The sequence below is a fragment of the Delphinapterus leucas genome, chromosome 19 (assembly GCF_059928025.1).
Source record: "Delphinapterus leucas isolate spDelLeu-1000000601 "Yukka" chromosome 19, BTC_Dleu_Yukka2, whole genome shotgun sequence".
Lineage (NCBI taxonomy): Eukaryota > Metazoa > Chordata > Mammalia > Artiodactyla > Monodontidae > Delphinapterus > Delphinapterus leucas.
The window spans coordinates 52,404,937-52,425,442 of NC_143147.1; the positions used below are offsets into that span (position 1 = coordinate 52,404,937).

Here is a 20,506-nt window from a genome sequence, read left to right on the forward strand (position 1 = left end):
CCACGAGCCACAACTACTGAGACCACATGCCATGACTACTGAAGCCCGTGTGCCTAGAGCCCATGCCCCGCAACAAGAGAAGCCACTGCAATGAGAAGCCCGCACACCACAACGAAGAGTAGCCCCCGCTCGCCACAACTAGAGAAAGCCCGCGCAGCAATGGAGACCCAACGCAGCCAAAAATAAATTAATTAAAATAAATAAATAAATAAATAAAATTGGAAGACGGAAATTACGGTGTGAGTAGGAGTTGATATTATTCCTTTTGGCTTTTTGGGCTCTGTGGTGTCCCTTCAACTGGAGCTGACAGAGCCCAGATCCAGGGTGAGCTGTGCCTGGGATTCCTGGGAGGAGAGGGGGCCTGTAAATGGGAGGGTTGGGGTTTTGTCCTCTAGCTCAGAAGCACAGAGACCTTGAAGGAATTCCTAACTTGAATGAGAATTAGAAGTCCAGGTTTCCTCTCTTATCACCATTCTGGCCTCTATTCTGACATATGACAGGTTAGCTGGTCCACATGGAGTAATGATGGAAGCCATAGGCTGCCCAGTGGTCAGGCCAGACCAAGCAGGCTACCCTAGGGAAGATCCATGGCTGGTTCAGATCAGATTGTTAAGAACTCGAGTCAGCTACCTTCCTTCTGCCTTTTGAGTCCTCAAAACCATGCAACTCTTGTCTCTCTCACTATCTCTCTTGTGACAAGCAAAAAGGGAAACTGAGGTTGGGCTGAATCAGTAACCACAGTAGGCTTTAGTGATAAGAGCTGGCCTTCGCAGATCTCTGGGCCCCTGCCCATCTGTCTGCACAGCTCTCCTGGACTCTATCTTTTGATCTGTATCTCCCTGACTTGTTCATATTTTATTTATTTATTTTATATATTTTTTGGCCACCATGCGGCTTGTGGGATCTTAGCTCCCGAACCAGGGACTGAACCCATGTCCATGGCAGTGAAAGCACATAGTCCTAACCACTGGACCACCAGGGAATTCCCTCCCTGACTTGTTCATGAACTTGAGAGCACAAGGAGTCATTCATTTCTTCATCTCCAGTGTCAAGCACTGTGCCTGTTAAATAGTAGTCGCTGTGTCACTCATTCAATAACTCTATGGGTCATTGTTCTAAGTGCTGGGATACAAAGTTGAACAAGCCAGACAAGGTCCCTACACTCATGGGGCTCATATTCTAGTGAGGAAGACAGACAGTAAAGATGTAAATCATGGGACTTCCCTGGTGGTCCAGGGGTTAAGAATCTGCCCTGCAATGCAGGGACGCCGCTTCTATCCCTGGTTGGGGAACTAAGATTCCACATGCCGCGGGGCAACTAAGCTTGTGCGCGGCAACTACTGAGCCTGCGCCACAACTAGAGAGAGAAGCCCGTGCGACGCAATGAAGAACCCATTGCGCCACAACGAAAGATCCCGGGTGCCGCAACTAAGACTCAATGCAGCCAAAAATGAATAAATAAATATTTTTGGGCTTCCCTGGTGGCGCAGTGGTTGAGAATCCACCTGCCGATGCAGGGGACACGGGTTCGTGCCCCGGTCTGGGAAGATCCCACATGCCGCGGAGCGGCTGGGCCCGTGAGCCATGGCCGCTGAGCCTGCGCGTCCGGAGCCTGTGCTCTGCAATGGGAGAGGCCACAGCAGTGAGAGGCTCACGTACCACACACACAAAAATAAATAAATAAATATTTTTTAAAAGAGGTAAACCATGACAATTATAAATAATGAAAAATGCTGTGAAGGAAATTAAGCGTTGTGATGGGGGGAGGGATGTTACTTGAGAGATAAGGTGACAGGGAAGATCTGAGATCTAAGCTGAAACATGAAGGATGAAAAGAGCCCGACGGAGAATACCTTGCTTAATATACGCGTGGCAAGAATAGATGGATGGATGGATGGAGAGATGAACAGACAGACAAACCAACAGGGTAGATTCTGGTGTGAATGAGAGTCACGCTGTAGTACTCAGTCCCTAGTATGCTTAACACAAGAGAGGAGGGTGGGCTGGATGGGATGCAATGGACCCTAAATTCCCAACCTTGCTCTCACCTGAGCGCGCATTGAACAAGCGGATTGGGCCCTAGGGGCCGCTGGGGGGCGACCGAGAGCTCATTCGTTTCCCTTTAAGGCCGGGGTGGAAGACTGCGGTGAAGGGTCTTTGTGTCGGCGGGATAGAAATAGACCTGCCCCTTTAAGAGGGCGGAGACGCTGAGTGGCGGCGGCTTCGAAAGCGGCCTAGGACGCCAGCCGCAGCTTCCCGACCACCCACCTTCGGCTTCCACCTGGGCTGCAAAGACGCCTCTCTCCGAGCTCGCCCCAGAGACTCTGTCGCCCGGACTCTGACCCTGCCACCTGGACCAAGGCCGAGGCCCCGGTGACCCCTAGAGTCGGGGTCTACCCGGCCAAGCCGCGGCCGGAGACTACCGGCCGTCGCCATGGTAATGCCCTGCCTGGGACCACCCGGCCGCCCGGTCTCCTGGCCGCAAGGACCTGCCTTCCGGGTTCCAGCCCCTCCCCCGTGCGAGCTGCAGGGCCGGGTTAGGGTTTAGGAGAGAGCTCGGTGGGATCGGGAGGCCTGGGCCCTAGTCAGGACTCGACATGGACACGCCCGGACCCTCAGGGAAGGCCTCTCCACTCACCTCCCTCTGGGCCTCAGTTTCCTGCCTCTTGCCTTCCATTTCATCTTGGAGAACTCCTGTTCATCCTTCCCGGTGTGCTCAAACGTCACGCCTCTTGGGCCCTCCTTCTCCCCCTAACCCTTCCAGTCTGATCCTTGACATTCCGGGATAGGTCTCCCTAACTATAGCTCTTGCTGCTCTGGCGTCTGAGGTTAGGCACAGCCCTTGACTCTAGGAGTGACACACTTTTAACGTTGGCCACAGCAGCCCTGCTGCCCAGAAAGAAGGAACTGAACTGTGGACTGGGAGGCATCCCACCCTCCTGGGACCCTAGCTTTTGGGTGTTGGATTAGATAAAAACTACTGGCTTGACTCTCAGAATCAAGGCCACTAGGCTGGGCATGCTTGGATTTATGGGAGTGTCCCTTATGTTTGACAAAGGTTCCAAACGCCAAACCTTTGGGATGTTGCAAAATCCTTAGGCCCACTGCACAGTGCTGGGTCTAAAGAATGACGCAGGCTCCCGTGGGCAGTCTTCTCTTTGCTTCCTCCCTCTTATTACAAGATTAATGCAGGGCTTCCCTGATGGCGCAGTGGTTAGGAATCCGCCTGCCAATGCAGGGGACACGGGTTCGAGCCCTGGTCTGGTAAGATCCCACATGCCGTGGAGCAACTAAGCCTGTGCGCCACAACTGCTGAGCCCACGTGCCACAACTACTGAAGCCCGCGTGCCTAGAGCCCATGCTCTGCAACAAGAGAAGCCACCACAATGAGAAGCCTGCGCACTGCAACGAAGAGTAGCCCCTGCTCGCCGCAACTAGAGAAAGCCCGCGCGCAGCAACGAAGACCCAACACAGCCAAAAAACAAAACAACAACCACCACCAAATAAATAAATCTTAAAGAAAAAGATTAATGCAAATGGACCTGAGTGAATTATTTTACAAGAAAGGATTCTAAGTCATCTAAGTCTTTAAGTAAATCCCATCTCTTCTCTCCTCATCCCTTATTCCTCCCCCCAACACTAGCAGAAAAACAAACAAACAGAAAACAGTAAACCTGATGGTCTTGTTAGAATTGGGAAAAAGCAGAGTGAGGACAGAATGTACTTGCAAATGGTATTTCTCCTCCAACCTCAATTGCTTTGTTTTCCTTTCAGGCGTGCAGTCTGCAGAAGCTGTTTGCTGTGGAAGAGGAGTTTGAAGATGAGGTAAAGAAGTGTTGGTGAACAGAGATGGCAGAGAAGGTCTTAAGATGTAAACACCCAGGCCCAGAGCCCAAGTTTCCTTTTACTTGACATGTATATCTTTTTTTGTCTGTGAGAGGCTGAGAAATGATGAGAAATGTAAACAACCCACTTAACTGTCTTAGAAACAAATGAAAAACCAGAAAGATGAGCTGCTTAATTGTCATACCTTTAAATTATAAGGGCCCTTGCCTGGAAGCTGTGTCACGTGGATGATTGGATTCACCTTCACGATGACATACTTTTTTTTAATATAAATTTATTTATTTATTCATTTATTTTTTGGTTGCGTTGGGTCTTCGTTGCCGCAGGCGGGCTTTCTCTAGTTGCAGCGAGCGGGGGCTACTCTTGGTTGGGGTGCATGGGCTTCTCATTGCGGTTGCTTCTCTTTGTTGTGGAGCACAGGCTCTAGGCATGTGGGCTCAGTAGTGGTGGCTCGCGGGCTCTAGAACGCAGGCTCAGTAGTTGTGACACATGGGCTTAGTTGCTCCGCTGCATGTGGGATCTTCCTGGACCAGGGCTCGAACCCGTGTCCCCTGCATTGGCAGGCGGATTCTTAACCACTGAGCCACCAGGGAAGCCCCACGATGACGTACTTGATGTGGGAAGAAAATTTAGGGAGAGTCAGAGACAGCACAGTTACTGGACAGCAGGAGGCCTGGGGTCACCAACTGGCTACCTGAGCCAGGGCAAAGTACTGCATTCTGTGGCCTTCCATTTTCTTTCCTATCACACATGATGGCCGTTCTTCTGCCATAAACATTCTTCCCTTCCCCCTCTCTCCTCAGAAGATGACACGTTAGACTAGATATGAAGCTGGCATGTTAGAATCACCTCTGCCGAGGCCCTACCACACACCAGTTACATCAGAATTTCTGGGAATGGGCGCAGGCAGGGGTATTCCTAATCTCTGGGTGCAGCCAGAGACCACTGAACTAGTGATCTGCACAGCTGTCTTCCCACTCAGATCTAACAGATATAGTTTCATCTAGGAGGCCCAAAATTGCTATCTCAAATCCTTTTCAGAAAGAAACAGGATTTAAATGAGTAAATCTCCAAAAGGTGAATTAAATTGCTTAAGAATACAGCACCAGGGAGTTCCCGGGTGGCGCAGTGGTTAAGAACCCGCCTGCCAATGCAGGGGACACCAGTTCCATCCCTGGTCCAGGAAGATCCCACATGCCGCAGAGCAACTAAGCCCGTGCACCACAACTACTGAGCGTGCTCTCTGGAGCCCACGAGCCACAACTACTGAGCCCGCGTGCCACAAATATTGAAGCCCACGTGCCTAAAGCCCGAGCTCCACAACAAGAGAAACCACTGCAATGAGAAGCCCGCGCACTGCAACGAAGAGCAGCCCCTGCTCGATGCAACCAGAGAAAGCCCGTGTGCGGCAACAGAGACTGAACGCAGCCAAATAAATAAATAAATAGATGAAAAAGAAAGAATACGACACCAACAGCCAGGATGGCCTCCTGACTCCAGTCTAATGTACATGGAAACTATTAAACTACATTTATAGACTAGAGTTGCTCTAGTTTTATCAATGACAAGCCATTCAAACCTACCTTTTTGTCTCCCAGTGATTTGCTTTAAAAATCACGTTTAGAATTTGTCCGGATGCCTAATTGGTGCCTAGTGAGATGGTGAATGGTGCACCAGGGACCCTTCTGGCAGCCACAGTCCCATGCTTCCCTTCCTTTGAGGCTTTTGGAACCCGAGGTTTGAAGGGAAAAACAGACCTTCCTCGGACCTCTTAAAATTCCATCTCTGGCTTGTCTCATTCATTGAGGCCCCAAGACATAGTGACAAAGGCACTTATGGGTTCCAGTCCTGGTTCTGTGAAGTTACTTAACCTCTCTGAGTCTCCGTTTCTGTATCCATAAAACAGGGACAATAATAGTACCTATTCATAGAGTCATCATGAGAACTCATGGAGAGAATTCTGGTAAAATGTTTACATGGTACCTGGCACCCAGTGAGGTTTTTCAAATGTTAGATGTTTTGTTATCACTTGGGGACTTGATTTTTGTTTTTACAAATAATTCAAAACTGCCAGGTTTGTCAAGGAGATATGCGTCCTTGTCTTTGTCTTTCAGCTTTGGAGATGTGTAATTACGGGCTGAAAAAAATGACCCTCCTGGGTCTTACCAGGTCATGGTAGTACTGCTAGGCTAGTAATGGAATTAAGAGTGAAGGACTCTGACAGCTCAAGTTTCTGTTCCATGACCAGTCCCTTTCCCCCTTCCCAAGACAGATGACATCATGTCTGAGTGAGCTCTTCAGCGGAAAAGGGCTGCATCAACTCCCAGGGTCATCAGGATTTTATTGCTGCTGTAATTATAATATTATTATTACTAAGTCCTAAGGCAGTCCTGTTAGAGTATGCTACTCTCCTGACAATACACGAAGCAAGAAAGATCCTTTCTCTAGCCTGGACAGTCCAGTGCAGCAGCGGGGGGTGGGGGTGGAGGGGACCTTCCTGTCAGTTAAATCAGCAGTTCTGACACCTTCGGAACAGGTCTGTTGCTCTTGAAGGTGTCAATCTCCCCTTGCTTCCCAACCGGAATCCATACTTCATTTACCTGCCTGAAAAGCTATATTTAACTTCTATCTATTTTGCAGGCTCCAAGGACTCTATGGCTTACTGAAGACTAAGCGTGTGCGTGTGTGTGCATGTGTGTGTGCGTGTGTGTGTGTGTGGTGGGGGTGAGGAGTGGGTGGAGGACAGGCCGCAGGACCAGATGGATAGATGCCTAGCGCACAGGCTCGACACCACGAAGCTAGTTTCCTTGAGATGGGTGTGTGACCTTGGATGATTTGTTTGACTCCTGGCTGACCTGGTTCCTTTGCTTCTCCTACTGCTCCCCCAACTGCCGCCACCACCCCTCCCCACCCCCCACCTGAGACTGAAGAAAGAGAGAAGCTACCTGAAGACTTAGCCTTAGAATGCGTCTGGTAGAAGCCTCGTTGTGGGCTCCTGGGCAAGGTCAAAGGTGGTGAGAGAGTCCACCACTGCCTTTCACACCTTGGTTTCTTGTTTGCGAGTATCTGTACACACAGACACACGACGTGCCCGAAGCAGTAAAAGCAGAGTGTTTCTTGATTTCCAGATGCCGAGACCTGCTGCCTCTGCTTCTTTGTAGGATTTCTTGTCGGCTGTGGAGGATGCAGAGAACCAGTTTGTTGGCTCACGGCCTGTGAATGCTGGGTGCTTGAGACCTGTCTCTTCCCGGCCACAGGAGGCCCAGCTACTGCCATGCCCCACTGCTCCTTCAGAGGCTGCGGGCCTGCCAGCCCTGGGACTCCGCCTTTCTACCTCCGGCATGCCCAGGGCCGTTGGAGGTCCACCTTCCACAGGAACAGCTCCCCTAAGGCCTGTCTCAATGTCCAGCAGCTGGACTGGCAATCAGGGAAGAGTGACACTGACAGAGGTGCTCAGTGAGACCCCAGTAAGACCCCAGTCCTCAGTCTCCCACCCCCAGCTCACCTTCAAGAGCAAACAGCAGGTGATTGGTGGCTTTGAGGGGCCTGAACAAGATGAATTTGATAAGGTCCTGGCAAGCGTGGAGCTGGAGGGCCCCGTCATGGAGCTGGAACTTGGAGTTAACGGTGAGGCCGAGGCCACAGGAATCCTGCCCACCTGGCGGCGGGAGGGCTCAACATTGGCTAAAAAGGCCCGGGCAGCTGATCTGAGCAGACCTTGCCAAAAGGGGCCCGTGCCTGCAACCCACATAACTGGTATCCCGTCAGCTCGGGATGTGCCCCCGTATCCTGTTGTCCGCTGTGGGACTCCACAGTCCCACTTGAGGCCTGGTGCCACGGGTAACCTTCCTGTCCCAACTGCCTCAGTGGTTCGCGGTCAGCGGCCCCATTGGGAAGTCTCTCCCGGTGGTCCCCCTCCTCAAGCACCCCAGCCTCTCCAAGCTGCTGGCAGGCTCATTCAGAGCAGCCCTCAAAATCATTTCCCTGGTCAGCCATTCCAGCCTCCAAATGCCTGCTTAACTGGCAAACCTCATTTTCTTACACCACAAACTCCCAACTCAAGCTGTGCTACTCCCTCAAGGACTATCTCTGGATTATTTCCTCGGGGGCCCTTCCAGCCCCGAGCTCCAGCATCTTCTGTCAAGTCTCCTGTCAGCACCCTGAAGGGCCCCCGTCCTTCCCCAGTCCCTCAAGCTGCTCTGCAGACGCCCATCGTCACGAACCACCTGGTGCGGCTGGTCACTGCTGCCAACCGGACACCCCAGCAGCCCACTTGCACTTCCACCCGCGCCAAAACGCGCCGCTTCCCCGGCCCAGCAGGGCTCCTGCCTCACCAGGTGAGTGACAGCTTCTCTCTGGCCAGAGCCTGAGCTCCCCAGGCTGCTGGGGGCCCAGGAGAGCAGCAGAGTCCCAGAGGATCTTCACACCCCCCAGGGAGGGGAGGAAGGAAGTGCAGAGAGGGAGCGTTTCCAAAGCTGTGGAGGAAGTCAGAAGAAGTGGGAAGAATTGAATGCTTGAAAACCCACATGTGAGATGCTTAAGGCTTGAGAATGTCACAATTTCCATACGTTTGTTGAACATCTACTGTTTCCTAGCACCAGGGCAGAAAGATTCATTCACTTATATTTGCTAAAGACTGGTATGTGTTGGGCACTTTGCTTGGACCTGAGAATACAGAGATTAACATAGAAATAATTCCCGTCCTAAGGAGCTTCCAGGAGAGTGGAAGAAGCAGACACAAACGATTACACATAAAAGGCACAGGGAGAGTAGAGGTCATTCCCTGGGTGCTGGGGAGACACTGGGCTCCTTGGGCTTGCTGCGTGGGCTCTGGAGGGATGAGTAGGAGGTTTACGGAGGTGTGTGTCAGAAGGCTGTGTCTTGGAGGACATTTCAGCAGTGGAAAGACGGGAGGGCATGTGCAAAGGCACAGATGCTCTGGGAGATCCACAGAATCACTCATAGCTGGTGTGGGGTCAACGTGGGGGAGTTGGGGCTGAGCTGCGTGTGTAGATTTCGGCAGCAGTGGAGAGACAGGGTCCATCAAACTACTCTTGGATCAGATCCCAGATAATTGGACTCCGAGGATCTGGTCTGGTTGTGATAGGTTACCCCCTTTCCTCACATTTGAAGGGTGTTTGAAAAGATTCCTACCTGTTAACTTGCTCTTCCCTGGCACTTTTAAGAGAAATCCAAGGAGACCTGGGATGGATCTCTGTAGGGAAGGATGAGATCCCTGAGAAGGGGTGTGGGGAAAGCTGCCCTTTTACTCATCTCAGGCCTCTCTATTCAAGTCATCGCCCCCTTCAGGAAGCCCTGGGGTTTGTTCATGGGCCAGCTCTAGCTTCCTCACACTCCCAAAACGATCCCCAAAGCATCTTTTTTGAGCTGCCAACGAGGCTCCTGAGACTTCCTTAGGAGAGATGTACTATGTGTTAATTGTCCCTGGTAGTTTCCTGAACTCATTATGTAACCCAGACAAGAAGCTGTACTTGTAAATAACAGCTGCTGAGCTTGCTCTCCTTCTCCTCCTCTGTCCGCTTGTAGCACAGTGGGAAAAATCTGGACGACATCATGGTTTCCACGCCCCAGACTCCGACTCATGGTGCTCTGGCTAAATTCCGGACAGAGGTAACTAATTCCATGCAAATGTTAACTTCCTGGGGATCGTTTAAGAGTGAGGGACATCCCTACATGTTTCAGTAGCTGAGGATCAGAGTCTGTGCTGCTCGGCCCGTTCCCTGGGGTCACACACCACAGGGCATTTGGGGAGGTGGCAATTTTCCTGGCATAAACTGAAGCCTATCCTGATGCCAGAGGGGTGTGAACCGATACCATGAGTCCAGCCTTCTTTCCCAGCTAAGAAAGAAAGGCCCAGCTAACTCCATCTTCCCTCAGAGGAGGAGAGTGTAATAGCTGTCGAAATTGTATCTCAGGACCCCTGCCTTTCAGGTTTCTGGGAATCAAGCTGGGAAGGATCTGGCTTCATCTTGCCTCTGGTGGGTTCCCTCTTGGTGGGTGAGACCCAGCCTCCCTCCTCCCTGGGATTCTGGTTGACCTGCTCCATTCCCAGACCCACTTTTGCTTTTAATTCTCTCTAGAAGTTTTTCTCTTTGCTGTAGCTCTGCAGATCCACCAGTCCATTTCAGCTCCAAAGCAATAAATACTCACCTGGATTCAAAGCATTTTTTTTTTTTTTTTTTTTTTTTGCGGTACACGGGCCTCTCACCATTGTGGCCTCTCCTGTTGCGGAGCACAGGCTCCGGACGCACAGGCCCAGCGGCCATGGCTCACGGGCCCCAAAGCATTTTTTAATATAATAAGGTGAATAGTTAAAGCCAGAGGCATCCCAGATAAAATATAATTGGTTTCAAAATTGCCTGGAAGCCTATAAATATATGTGGGAGCTCCCTAGCCCTAAGACTTGGCAAGTCTGTTGTAAGAGACAAGCATAGATAGCCTTTTGCATTAATGTAATTAAAGTCAGGGCCTGATTTAAAGTAAACAAATGCCTCAGTGAAAGTACTTTTGCTAGTGTACCTTTGCTATTGCTTCTCAGTGAAAGATGTGATATGCCACAAGGTTTCACACACCATTTTCTGAACTTGGAGATACACGAAGAGAGAGAGTGTGGCCACCGTGCTGCAGGGAATTCACCCTTGCTCTCCCACCCCTCTATCCCAGCTCAGTCAAGGCCTCTAGCAAAGCGGACCTGTTAATGCAGGCTCCCCTTCTGCTCTGTTGTGCCAGATTGTTACTAGTTCCCAGGCATCGGTGGAGGAGGACTTTGGGCGAGGGCCCTGGCTGACCATGAAATCTGCTCTGGGCCTGGATGAGAGAGACCCTACCTGTTTCCTCTGTACCTACAGCATCATCATGGTGCTGCGGAAGGTAAGGGTCCTGGGTGCTGAGACCCAAAGGGAAGACCATTTTTATCCCTTTCACCAACCTCCTGCCCTGCTCCACCTTAGGAAAGGGGGTCTCTGTTTGCTCCCTGCTACCCCAGGCCTGTCTCTGAGTGGCAACATGAAGCCCCTTTGGTTGTGTCTTCCACTCACCTGCCTTTTCACAGTATCTGGCATAGGTGGAGGTGGGTTATGGGCATGTCTCTGCACATCTGGGCCCTGAATGGGGTAGGGTAAACACACTGCTACCCCTAGAGCTCCCCAGAGGTCAAAGGTCACGTGCAGACTCACGTTAGTACATGTGCTGATGTATTCCTGCCTGTGGCCTGTGAGATGGAGCTCTATATGAATACATACACATAAACACACAAAAGAAAGGAGGCAGGGCAGACAAATGAAAGGCCCGCCAGCTTCAGGTCTGCCAGAGGGAGATGGGATGAGCCATGTAGACTGCCCCTTGGCCCTCTGAAAAGGAAGACCATCACCACACCAGTGCTCTGCCCCCCTCCCACCCCACCCCCCTCCCTGGGTTGCCCTGGCACACTTGGGAACCTTACAGGTGGGACGTGGCTGGCTCAGCAAATGCCTCTCCTTGTAACCAGGCAGCCCTGAAGCAGCTGCCCAGGAACAAAGTCCCCAACATGGCAGTGATGATCAAGTCCCTGACTCGGAGCACAGTGGACGCCAGTGCGGTTTTCAAGGACCCCACGGGTGAGGAGTTAAGTCCTGGGAGTGTCTGACGAGTGGCCGCATTGAGGTCAGGAGGTGAGGAGGAGCCACCCTCTCCATTTGCAGTTAGGAAAATTGAGGCAGTGTCCAGCCCCCTTCCCCGCCGGGGCCCAAGCCAGTCACTGTGCTGCCCTTGGCCCTGATACTGATGGGCGGTGTGGTGTTTGCAGGAGAGATGCAGGGCACGGTGCACAGGTTGCTGCTGGAGACACGCCAGAATGAGCTGAAGCCTGGCTCAGTGCTGCTGCTAAAGCAGGTACGGGAGCTCCAGGTGGGGACCTGCTCTCCCGCCTCCCGCCCTGGAGGAAGCCCCGGGTTGTCTCTCTGGCTCCCTGCCCTCCCAGGGCCCAGGCAGAGTGGCTGCCCTAGTGCAAGACCTTGGCTCACTGGAGCCGAGTGAAGGCCTGACTGCCATCCTTCAGGGGGCAGGTGGGGGTGGAGGCCGTGCTGCGGGGGCTGGGGTGGGGTGTGCAGTTCTACTCTGGCAGCAGGAATGTGGCAGGAGTGATTTCTGTGACCCTGGTGCAGGCGGGACTGGGTGGCCGTCCGGCAGCACCTAGCGCTCTGTCAGGACATTGGACACCTTCCCCCCCTTTCTCTACTCCAGATCGGAGTGTTCTCTCCTTCACTCCGAAATCACTACCTCAACGTGACGCCCAACAACCTGGTCCACGTTTATAGCCCAGATTCTGGGGATGGGAACTTCCTCAAGCCATCTCAGCCCTTCCCCAAGGTAAGAGGAGCAAGATGGAGTGGGGATGGGTAGAGCCGCTTTCCGCCTGGGTCTTCTGATTTCTTCCCCTCCTCTATCCTGGGGAGCAGGGATGTGAAGTGGACAGTTGCCCTGAAGTGAAAAGATGCCCTTTGGGGACAGGGCCATCTCCTCCTGTCCCTGGTCCAGCCACCTGCCAGATGGCACAGTAACAGGACCTAGAGGAGCAGCTGGCTTCTGGGTGGATCCCTGAGTGTCTGATGGCAGACCTGAACATTGGAGAGCATGGGAGTCACTTGAGAACTAAGCGAGTTGAGGGTCCACGATGGGGCGGGGCCCTCAGTGAGTGACTGAGGGTTGGATTTGCTGCAGGTGGCAATGCAGAGAACAGACAGCTGCAGATGGTCTGTCAGGTGAGCCAGCACTTGCTCTGCATCTTCCCTCCTGGTTTCCACCTCTGCTAGGTGAGGGGGCGCCGGCCCAGAACTCCTTTGGGAGCCAAGGGAGGCTGGGTTCCAGGCAGCTCCACTCCAGGGTGAGTGTGCAGGGCCCGGCCTTGACTTGACACACAGTGTCCCGTCTGTGGCCACCCCCACCTTCCTGGGATCCTGGGTTGTCGTCATGACCTGGCCTGGGGGTCAGGAGACCTAGGTCATGGCCCTGCTCTGCTGGAAATTTGTAACATAACCTTGGGCAAGTCCTGTCCCCTCCCCTGCTGTTGCTTTGTCTATAAAATGAGTGGGTTAGACTAGATGACATCTAGTCAAGTTACATGTTTAGTTCTAACCTGCTGCTTCTCATCTTTCTCCCTAACCACCTTCATTCTCTCAATATCACCCCACTTCTAAAAATAGCATCTTGATTTCCATTTTTTTTTTAATTATTTTTTTGGCTGCGTTGCATCTTTGTTGCTGCGCGTGGCTTTCTCTAGTTGCCGCGAGCGGGGGCTACTCTTCACTGCAGTGCGCAGGCTTCTCATTGCAGTGGCTTCTAGTTGTGGAGCGCAGGCTCTAGGGCGCACGGGCTTCAGTAGTTGCAGCGCATGGGCTCAGTAGTTGTGGCTCGCGGGCTCTAGAGCACAGGCTCAGTAGTTGTGGCGCACGGGCTTAGTTGCTCCACGACATGTGGGATCTTTGCGAATCGGGGCTCGAACCTGTGTCCCCTGCATTGGCAGGTGGATTCTTAACCACTGTGCCACCAGGGATGTCCCATCTTGATCTCCTTTTAAATTTCAAGTCACCCCAGGAATTCCCTGGTGGTCCAGTGGTTAGGACTGTGTGCTTCCACTGCAGGGGGCACGGGTTCGATCCCTGGCCAGGGAACTAAGATCCCCCTCGCTGCAAGGTGTGGCCAAAAAAAAAAAAAAAAAAAAAAAAAAAAATTTCAAGTCATCCATACTTGTTGAAAAGAATTGTACAGAATAAAGCAATGTGAAACTGACCCTTCTCCACTTCCATTCCCTAGGGCTAACCATGGTTAACAGGTTTAATGACTAATTTTAATTACCTGTTCATATATTAGCTAGTTTGGGGATTGTTAACAGCTCACTTTTAATTCCTGGCGAAGTCCTCAGCATAATTCTGAATGACGTCTTTACTCTCTGCTCCAGTTACAGAGATTCCCTAAAACATCAGATACCAGCAGAGTTAGAAAAGAAAATCGGCCAAAAGTTTTCTGTTTTTCTTTTATTTTTTTAACTGTCTGCTGTTTGGTGTGTTTGGCGTTTCAGCCCCCTCCCCACAGCATGGGCCTGGGTGACTGGCCGCTGCCACGTTCCTCTCTCCTGTCTTTCCTGAGCCCCCACCTATTCCTTTGAGGTTGTTTGGGCAGAACTGTCCAGAGGGATTTCAGGGGCACAGGTATTGGTAACCAGATCCTCTGTCCCCAGGATCCAGGAAGCTTCCATGAACGCCTCCAGCATGAGACCGAGAAGCCTGGGAAAGGCCTCAGAATAGCACAGAACCCAGAGGCAGGGGCATCACCTGAGAAAGAACTACTCCCAGAAGCAGGTAAGGCCGTCAGCCCACCCAGGACAAAAGAGGTTCTCCTTCTATTTCCTCTTGAATAGCTCAGCCAGATTGTTCCTCCTCCTGTGAGTCTTTGGATCTTACAGAATCTTAACAGAAATCCGATGTGGTGTGTTCTCTGGCGAGGCTGCAGGCCACAAACTAATTAACACAAAGAATGTGAACCGAAGCGCCCCAGTTTCCAGGCCATGTGCTGTTAGCCACAGGGGGAGATAGACTGGCACCATCCTTGAGTCTTCTGTGGACTGATGGCCAGACCTCAGAGGCAGATTTCCCCATAGTGACTAAGCTCCAAGGCCCTCCAGGTGGTGCTGAGGGGTCAAATATCCATGAGGTTAGGGTGGGACCAGGATACAGACCTGAGAGGCCCAAATACAGACCTTTGAGGGGAGGGCCAACTTGTTCCTCAGGAGGGAGCCTTACCCAGGTGAAGCTAACACAGTCCAGGTCTGGTCCTTAGCTCTTTGATCCAACCCTGTTTGGCCCCAAAGTTTGTGGGATTATGGATAGGTGTCTCGACGTTAACCAAATTTCACAGTAGAGCAATGGATAAACCACAAAGCCCATTTCTTTATATTGTATGAAAAAGTATCTACCCTGTATGCTGGAATCTTCTCTAGAATCTTGCACCGTCTCCTTGTTTGTCAGCTTGATGACAAGCCGAACCATCGTCAGAAGGTTGCTGGTGGTCATAGTATAAGAGTGAGGCGAGTTGCCTGTAGAATGTGTGGTTGGTGTCACATCTCCACCGTAGGGACAGACCTGCCGGCCAGGCAGCTGCTGGTGGTGGCCGGGCAGCGCTAGGAGACACAAATGCGGATTCCTACTATGATTCCCATTTTCCTAGGCTCACACTGGCTGGCTCACTCCCCTTCATTTAACCTAGTGTTTCTTCAGACGGTCACAGTGTAGCTAGTGAGGGGCAACTTTTTTTGTTATAATCAAATTGCAGTCCTGCTTCCCTGAGTACAGTGCTGGTCACCCTCATTAAGTTTGAATGCCCCAAAACTGACTTCTGTCCTTCCAGCAGCAGTGTTTATCGAGTGCTCTGTGCCAGACTGGGAGCTGGCCTCTGCAGGTGTAGTTTCCAGCCTGACTGACTCTAGGGCTGCCTGATCCCGTCCATTCAGCGGGAGTTTTCTAGTTGGAAGCTAGGGCTCTGGTGTCAAAGGGATGCTACTTGGGGAAGTTGTTGACCTCTTTAAACCCTGTTCTCTCAGGTAAAGTGGGGATTGTAACATGAACTACCACGAGATGCCCTCTAAAGCGGCCCTGTGAGACCGAAGTGAAGCGATGAGTATAACGTGGGCAGCCCTGTGCTGGCACCCAGCATGCCCCCGGTACATGTTAGCTGCCCTTGTTAACAGTCAGAGTAGCAGTAGGGCTTACTGAGGTCAGCTCTGTTTCCAAGTTCTCAGACAGAAGCACCCCATCCAAGAACTGTAGTCGGGGACAGTTACTTTTGTCCCCTCTGCCTACGAGGCACTTTGGGGGAGGGGACGATGATGTCTCCCACTCTGCAGATGAGAAACCAGGTTAATGAACTGTGTGATTCTGAACACATCTAGTGACTCTTCCTGGCCTTCTTTCTCCCTCTGTCCAACGCAGAGGTTGCACTAGGGGACCTCTGCTCAGGCACTGTACCTCTGGATGGAAAGAGGAGCCATGAAGGCCCGAGGGGAGCCTCTTTCTTAGCAAAGTGGCCCCGGGCGTTTTGCCTCTGCCTTTGTTGTGTGTGGGTATGTGGGGGGCAGAGGGGAGGTGGAAGGCGGGCCGGCCTCAGGCCCGTCAGTGTGGGTGCTGGCGGCTGGGCGAGCCACCTTCCTGACAGCCCTCCCGAGGGGCGGAAGCCTTGGCTCTGAGTCACGTGGAGCCCTAATATTATCACTAAGTCTCCCCGCCCTCTCTTTCCTCCCCCCCCGCAGATGACCTAGATGGACTCCTGAGTGAGCTCCCTGAGGACTTCTTCCGTGGCACCAGCAGTTGGGACTCCCCCAAGGCAGGGCACCCCCCATGAGCCGGCAGCCTCTCAGCACCCAGGAGAGAGGAAGACCAACACAATTGGAAAACGAAGTTCCGGGACTTCTCTGGCTGCTCCCACCCTGGACACTTACCCTGAGAACACCCTCGTCCCTCGGGTTCTGCAGTGCCGTCACTTTGGGTCTTCCTTTGGCAACCGGAACTCTGCCCAGGATCAACTCTCCTGCTCTACTGTCCTCCAAGCCCTCGGGTGCATATTCCTTCTCCTCCTCCAACAGGGAAGGTGTGCCATTCTCCCACCTCAGCTTGAATTTAGAGGATGCTGGGCCTGGTCCCTTTACTCCCTAGTCCGCGGGCAGCTGAGGAGCTAAGAGGAGCCGCACCACAGCAGTGGCGACCTGTCCCTCTGGACAAGGAAGGAACGCTCAGACTTCCCTCTGCGTCGTCTCTTGAGGCCTGTAGCTGGCCAGCTCACCTGTGCCCAGGGCTCCCAGGAGCGGGGGCAGGAGTACGGCTGAGGTGCCTCATTCTGAAATAAAGCAGCCGCCTGCTTCACCCCCCTCCCTCTCGTTTCCAGCCTCGCTGCTCCTTGTTCTGTCTGCCCTGCTGGCCAGAGCAGAGCCAAGCCACTCGTTTTCTCTCTCTCTGTCTCTCTCCTTTTTTTTTTAACTATAAACTTTTTCTTGTAGACAGTTTTAGATTTATAGAATTATTGCAAAGATGTTACAGGGAGTTCTCATATACCCCACACCCAGTCTCCCGTATTGCTGCCATCTTACATTAGTATGGTAGATTTGTTGCAACTAAAGAACCAGTATTGATACATTATTATTCACTGAATTCCATACTTTATTCACATTACTCAGTTTTCCCCTGATGTCCTTTTTCTCTTCCAGGATCTCACGTTACATTTAGCCATCGTGTCCCTTGGCTGTGGTAGTTTCTCCAACTCTCCTTGTTTCTTAATGACCTTGACAGCTTCGAGGAGCGCAGGTCCAGCATGTTGTCGGATGTCCCTCTATGGGAATTTGTCTGGTGTGCCTTCATGATTAGATGGGGGTTATGTGTTTTGGGGGAGGAAGACCTCAGAGGTAAGGTGCTTTTCTCATCACATCATATCAAGGGTTGGTGTTGACCTTGATCACCTGGCTGAAGTAGGGTTTGTCAGATTGGCCAGATTTCTCCACTGTCAAGTTACTCTTTTTCTCCCTTTACGCATGATACCCTTTGGAAGGAATTCACTCTGCTGCCCACACTTAAGGAATGAGGAGTTATGTTCTGCCTTCTTAAGGGCAGAATATCTACATGGATTATTTGGAATTCTTCTGCATGGGAGATTGGTCTGTTTTCCCTTATCTTTTGTTCAACCACCCATTTATATCAGTATGGACTCATGGATATTTATTTTATACTTTGGGTTAGAGTCCACTACTACTTTATTTATTTTGTTGCCAAGCAACTCTTCACCACTGTAGCTTCTCTGTACCGCTTTTCAGGCAAGAATTGGACGAGGGTCATGGGTGGGGTGTAAAAGGTCTAATTATACCAAGTTGCCAACCAACCTTGTTTTCCTTTCTGGAATGAAGGGAGGAAAGGAAGATTCTCTCAACACGTGGTTGAGGGGGTGTGGGTTAAAGACCCCAGTTTGACAGCCAGCCTCACCTGCCTCTGCCTCAGCCTTCACCAGGCAGCTGTGAGTCAGGACCTCCAATGGGCTTGGTACGGCTCTGCGAGAAGGTGTTAGTCTCCCTTTTTCCAAAGAAAAGCTGATCCCACGGATCCCAGTCTCAAAGCTGAAGTGAACAAGTGCTTTAAGAACTCCATGTTCAGCTGGCTCCTGGTGGCAGTGGGGCTCTGTTCTAGAAGGCTTTTGTGGCCCAAGCCCAGGAACAAGAAGGGGCTAATTCACCAGCACCCCTTTCACACTCTCACTGGGTCTTCCTACCTGAGCACACCACGCACTTCTTTCTCTTCCCCGTGCTGCTAACTCCCCAGCTCCACCTCTGTAGCTTAGATCTGGGCCGGAGCCGCCCATCCATGCCGGGTGGTCTTCCTGCACCTAAATCAGCCATGCCCCTGGCCCGCGGTGCCCACCCGCACTCAGCCCCCTTGAGCTCTGGTCTCTACTGCTCACGATCCTGACAGATGCCCTGGTTTCTTGTGTGCTTCATTCCCCCCCACAGGCTCTGAGCTCCCAGAAGGCAGGCTGGGTATCCAGTTGCCTGGCACTGTTATGCCAGTAAAACTGGGCTCCCTGTGGGTTCACGTGTGGGTTGAAGTAAAGGCCTCAGGAAGTTAAGGCTAAGGATGGGGGACTGAACGTATGGTACCTCTGAGGACTGATCTGTAGTCAGAGCACCTTCAGGCCTGTGACAAGAGGCTGCAGAGAGGCTGGGGAGGTCAGAACAGCCTCAGGCCCCACTGACCATGACTACCGTGAGCCTCGGGAGAAGGCCCCTCTTGGCCCCATCGCATTTTGCCAGCTCCCAACCCTGGGAGTCCAGCTCCGGGTGCTCAGCTGGGCTGTTGGCAGGGCAGTTAAAATATCGAACGGGCGCCATTCTCTGAGGATCTCCAAGCCCTCGCTGGGCATGATCTCATTCCTCCTCTGGGATCCCCCACCCTGGAATACCACGAAGAGGCTGGGGCCAGAGTGGGTGAACAGCAGGGTAAGGGCAGAGCTGGAAACAGCCCAGGCTGCTGCCACCCACTTGGGCAGGCAGATGAGTGTCTGCTCCGGCGGAGAACGGGGGCCCTCGGTCAACGCGCTACACGTGAGAGGCCGGCCCACGACAAGCCAAGGGCTCCTCAGCACCACGACAAGATCTACTGTGCGCCAGGCCCTGCTGGGTACCAGAACCCCAACTGAATCCGTTCAGGTCCTGCTCTGGAGCCCGTATCCAGCGCAGCAGGCTGTGGTCCACGGTACCTGGGGACAGGGGCTTGACAAAGCACACGGAAGGTCCTCCAGGAGCACGGATTGGGGGGTGGCTGGAACCGCAGGGGTGGGCGACCTGAGCAGGTGTCTCCCACCGCAGGTGACCTTTGAGGTGGACTTTGAGGGATGAGTCAGGAGGGAATTCCAAGCAGAGGGAACGGCAGGGAAAGGCGAGGATCCGTGAGGGGACAGCTGCCTGATGTGAGGCCAAACCAGGGCATGGGGCTTAGTGGGAAAGGGCAGGGCTTGGAAGTCAGCCAGACGTTTTCAAGCTAGGAAATGAACTGTTTAGATAGATCCTTCCCTTTGGGCAGTGGAGCAGAGGGGTTGTGGCCAGAGGAGGGAACACCAGGTAGGAGGCAGGGCTGGTCCGGGTTAAAGGCCTTGAGACGGTAACTGAAAATGGGAGAATGGGAGCTGGAAAGTGTGTGTGTGTGTGTACCGGGAGTGTGTGTGTGTGTGTGTGTGTACCGGGAGTGTGTGTGTGTGTGTGTGTGTACCGGGAGTGTGTGTGTGTGTGTGTGTGTACCGGGGCAGCCATGGCCTGCAGCCAGGGCAGGATGGGGACAGGCGGACCCTGAGGGGCCAAGGGGCTGCCCCACCACCCACTGGCTGAGGAGAGCTTCTGGGGCCAGGGCTGACCTCCCTCCTGCCCTCCCCTTCACTGCTCGGCGGCCAGCACCTAGTGCTGTTTCACGGCCTCATTCTTCCCCCTAGAGGCTCGTGGAAGCACAGCCACTTTGAGTGAGTGGGTTTGTGGCTTGAAGGTCTCCTTGGTCCCCAGAGTTGGGAGGTCAAGCCCTTGGTCCTTCTCAGGCAGGCATGTAAGCCCTTTTAGGAGCTGCGGGGGGGGAAAAAAAAAAAAACCCTAACCGAGACGCATTAAAGGCAGTGTTAGGGACCATTCTGTCCTGCTTGGAAGGTGGGGAGAGGCTCTCTCACCAAAGTGCACCATCTACAGAGTCAGACCCACTGTGGTCCTAGTCTGGCTCCCCCGTCACGAGCTGTGACCTTGAGCAAGTGGTTTCACCTTGCTAAGCCTTAAGTTCCTCTTCAGTAAAACAGAAATAAGACCACCCACCTCGGAGGCGTTCAAACTGCGATAGTCAGCCCGATCATATAATTTATTGTCAAAATCAAGCTTGCTGTTTACCCGGGCAAGCCAGAAAATATGTATGGCCACCTGAGTGAAGATGGATATAAAAGTGATTTCAGTACTGCTAAGCCCCGTGCGTGTATGTGCAGATGCCAAGAAGAGGTGTTCAAACTCGGACTTCACCTGCCCTTATTTCCTGGGCAGGGGTCTGCCCTCCAGCCAACATCAGAGACCCTGTCCCGTCCATTTCCCTGCTTGACTGTTTCACTCACC

General features: G+C 52.6%; 1 protein-coding gene across 1 annotated transcript; it reads left to right on the forward strand.

The window, feature by feature from the left end:
- Nucleotides 1-1,724: 1,724 nt before the first annotated feature.
- On the forward strand, nt 1,725-17,210 carry HROB (homologous recombination factor with OB-fold). The gene is made up of 10 exons (XM_089900037.1): nt 1,725-2,536; nt 3,775-3,825; nt 7,008-8,183; nt 9,394-9,477; nt 10,597-10,737; nt 11,354-11,462; nt 11,651-11,736; nt 12,088-12,213; nt 14,081-14,201; nt 16,145-17,210. Exons 1-10 carry the CDS (start codon nt 2,435-2,437, stop codon nt 16,234-16,236), a joined length of 2,088 nt encoding a protein of 695 aa, XP_089756163.1. The 5' UTR covers nt 1,725-2,434; the 3' UTR covers nt 16,237-17,210.
- The last annotated feature ends 3,296 nt before the right edge of the window (nt 17,211-20,506 follow it).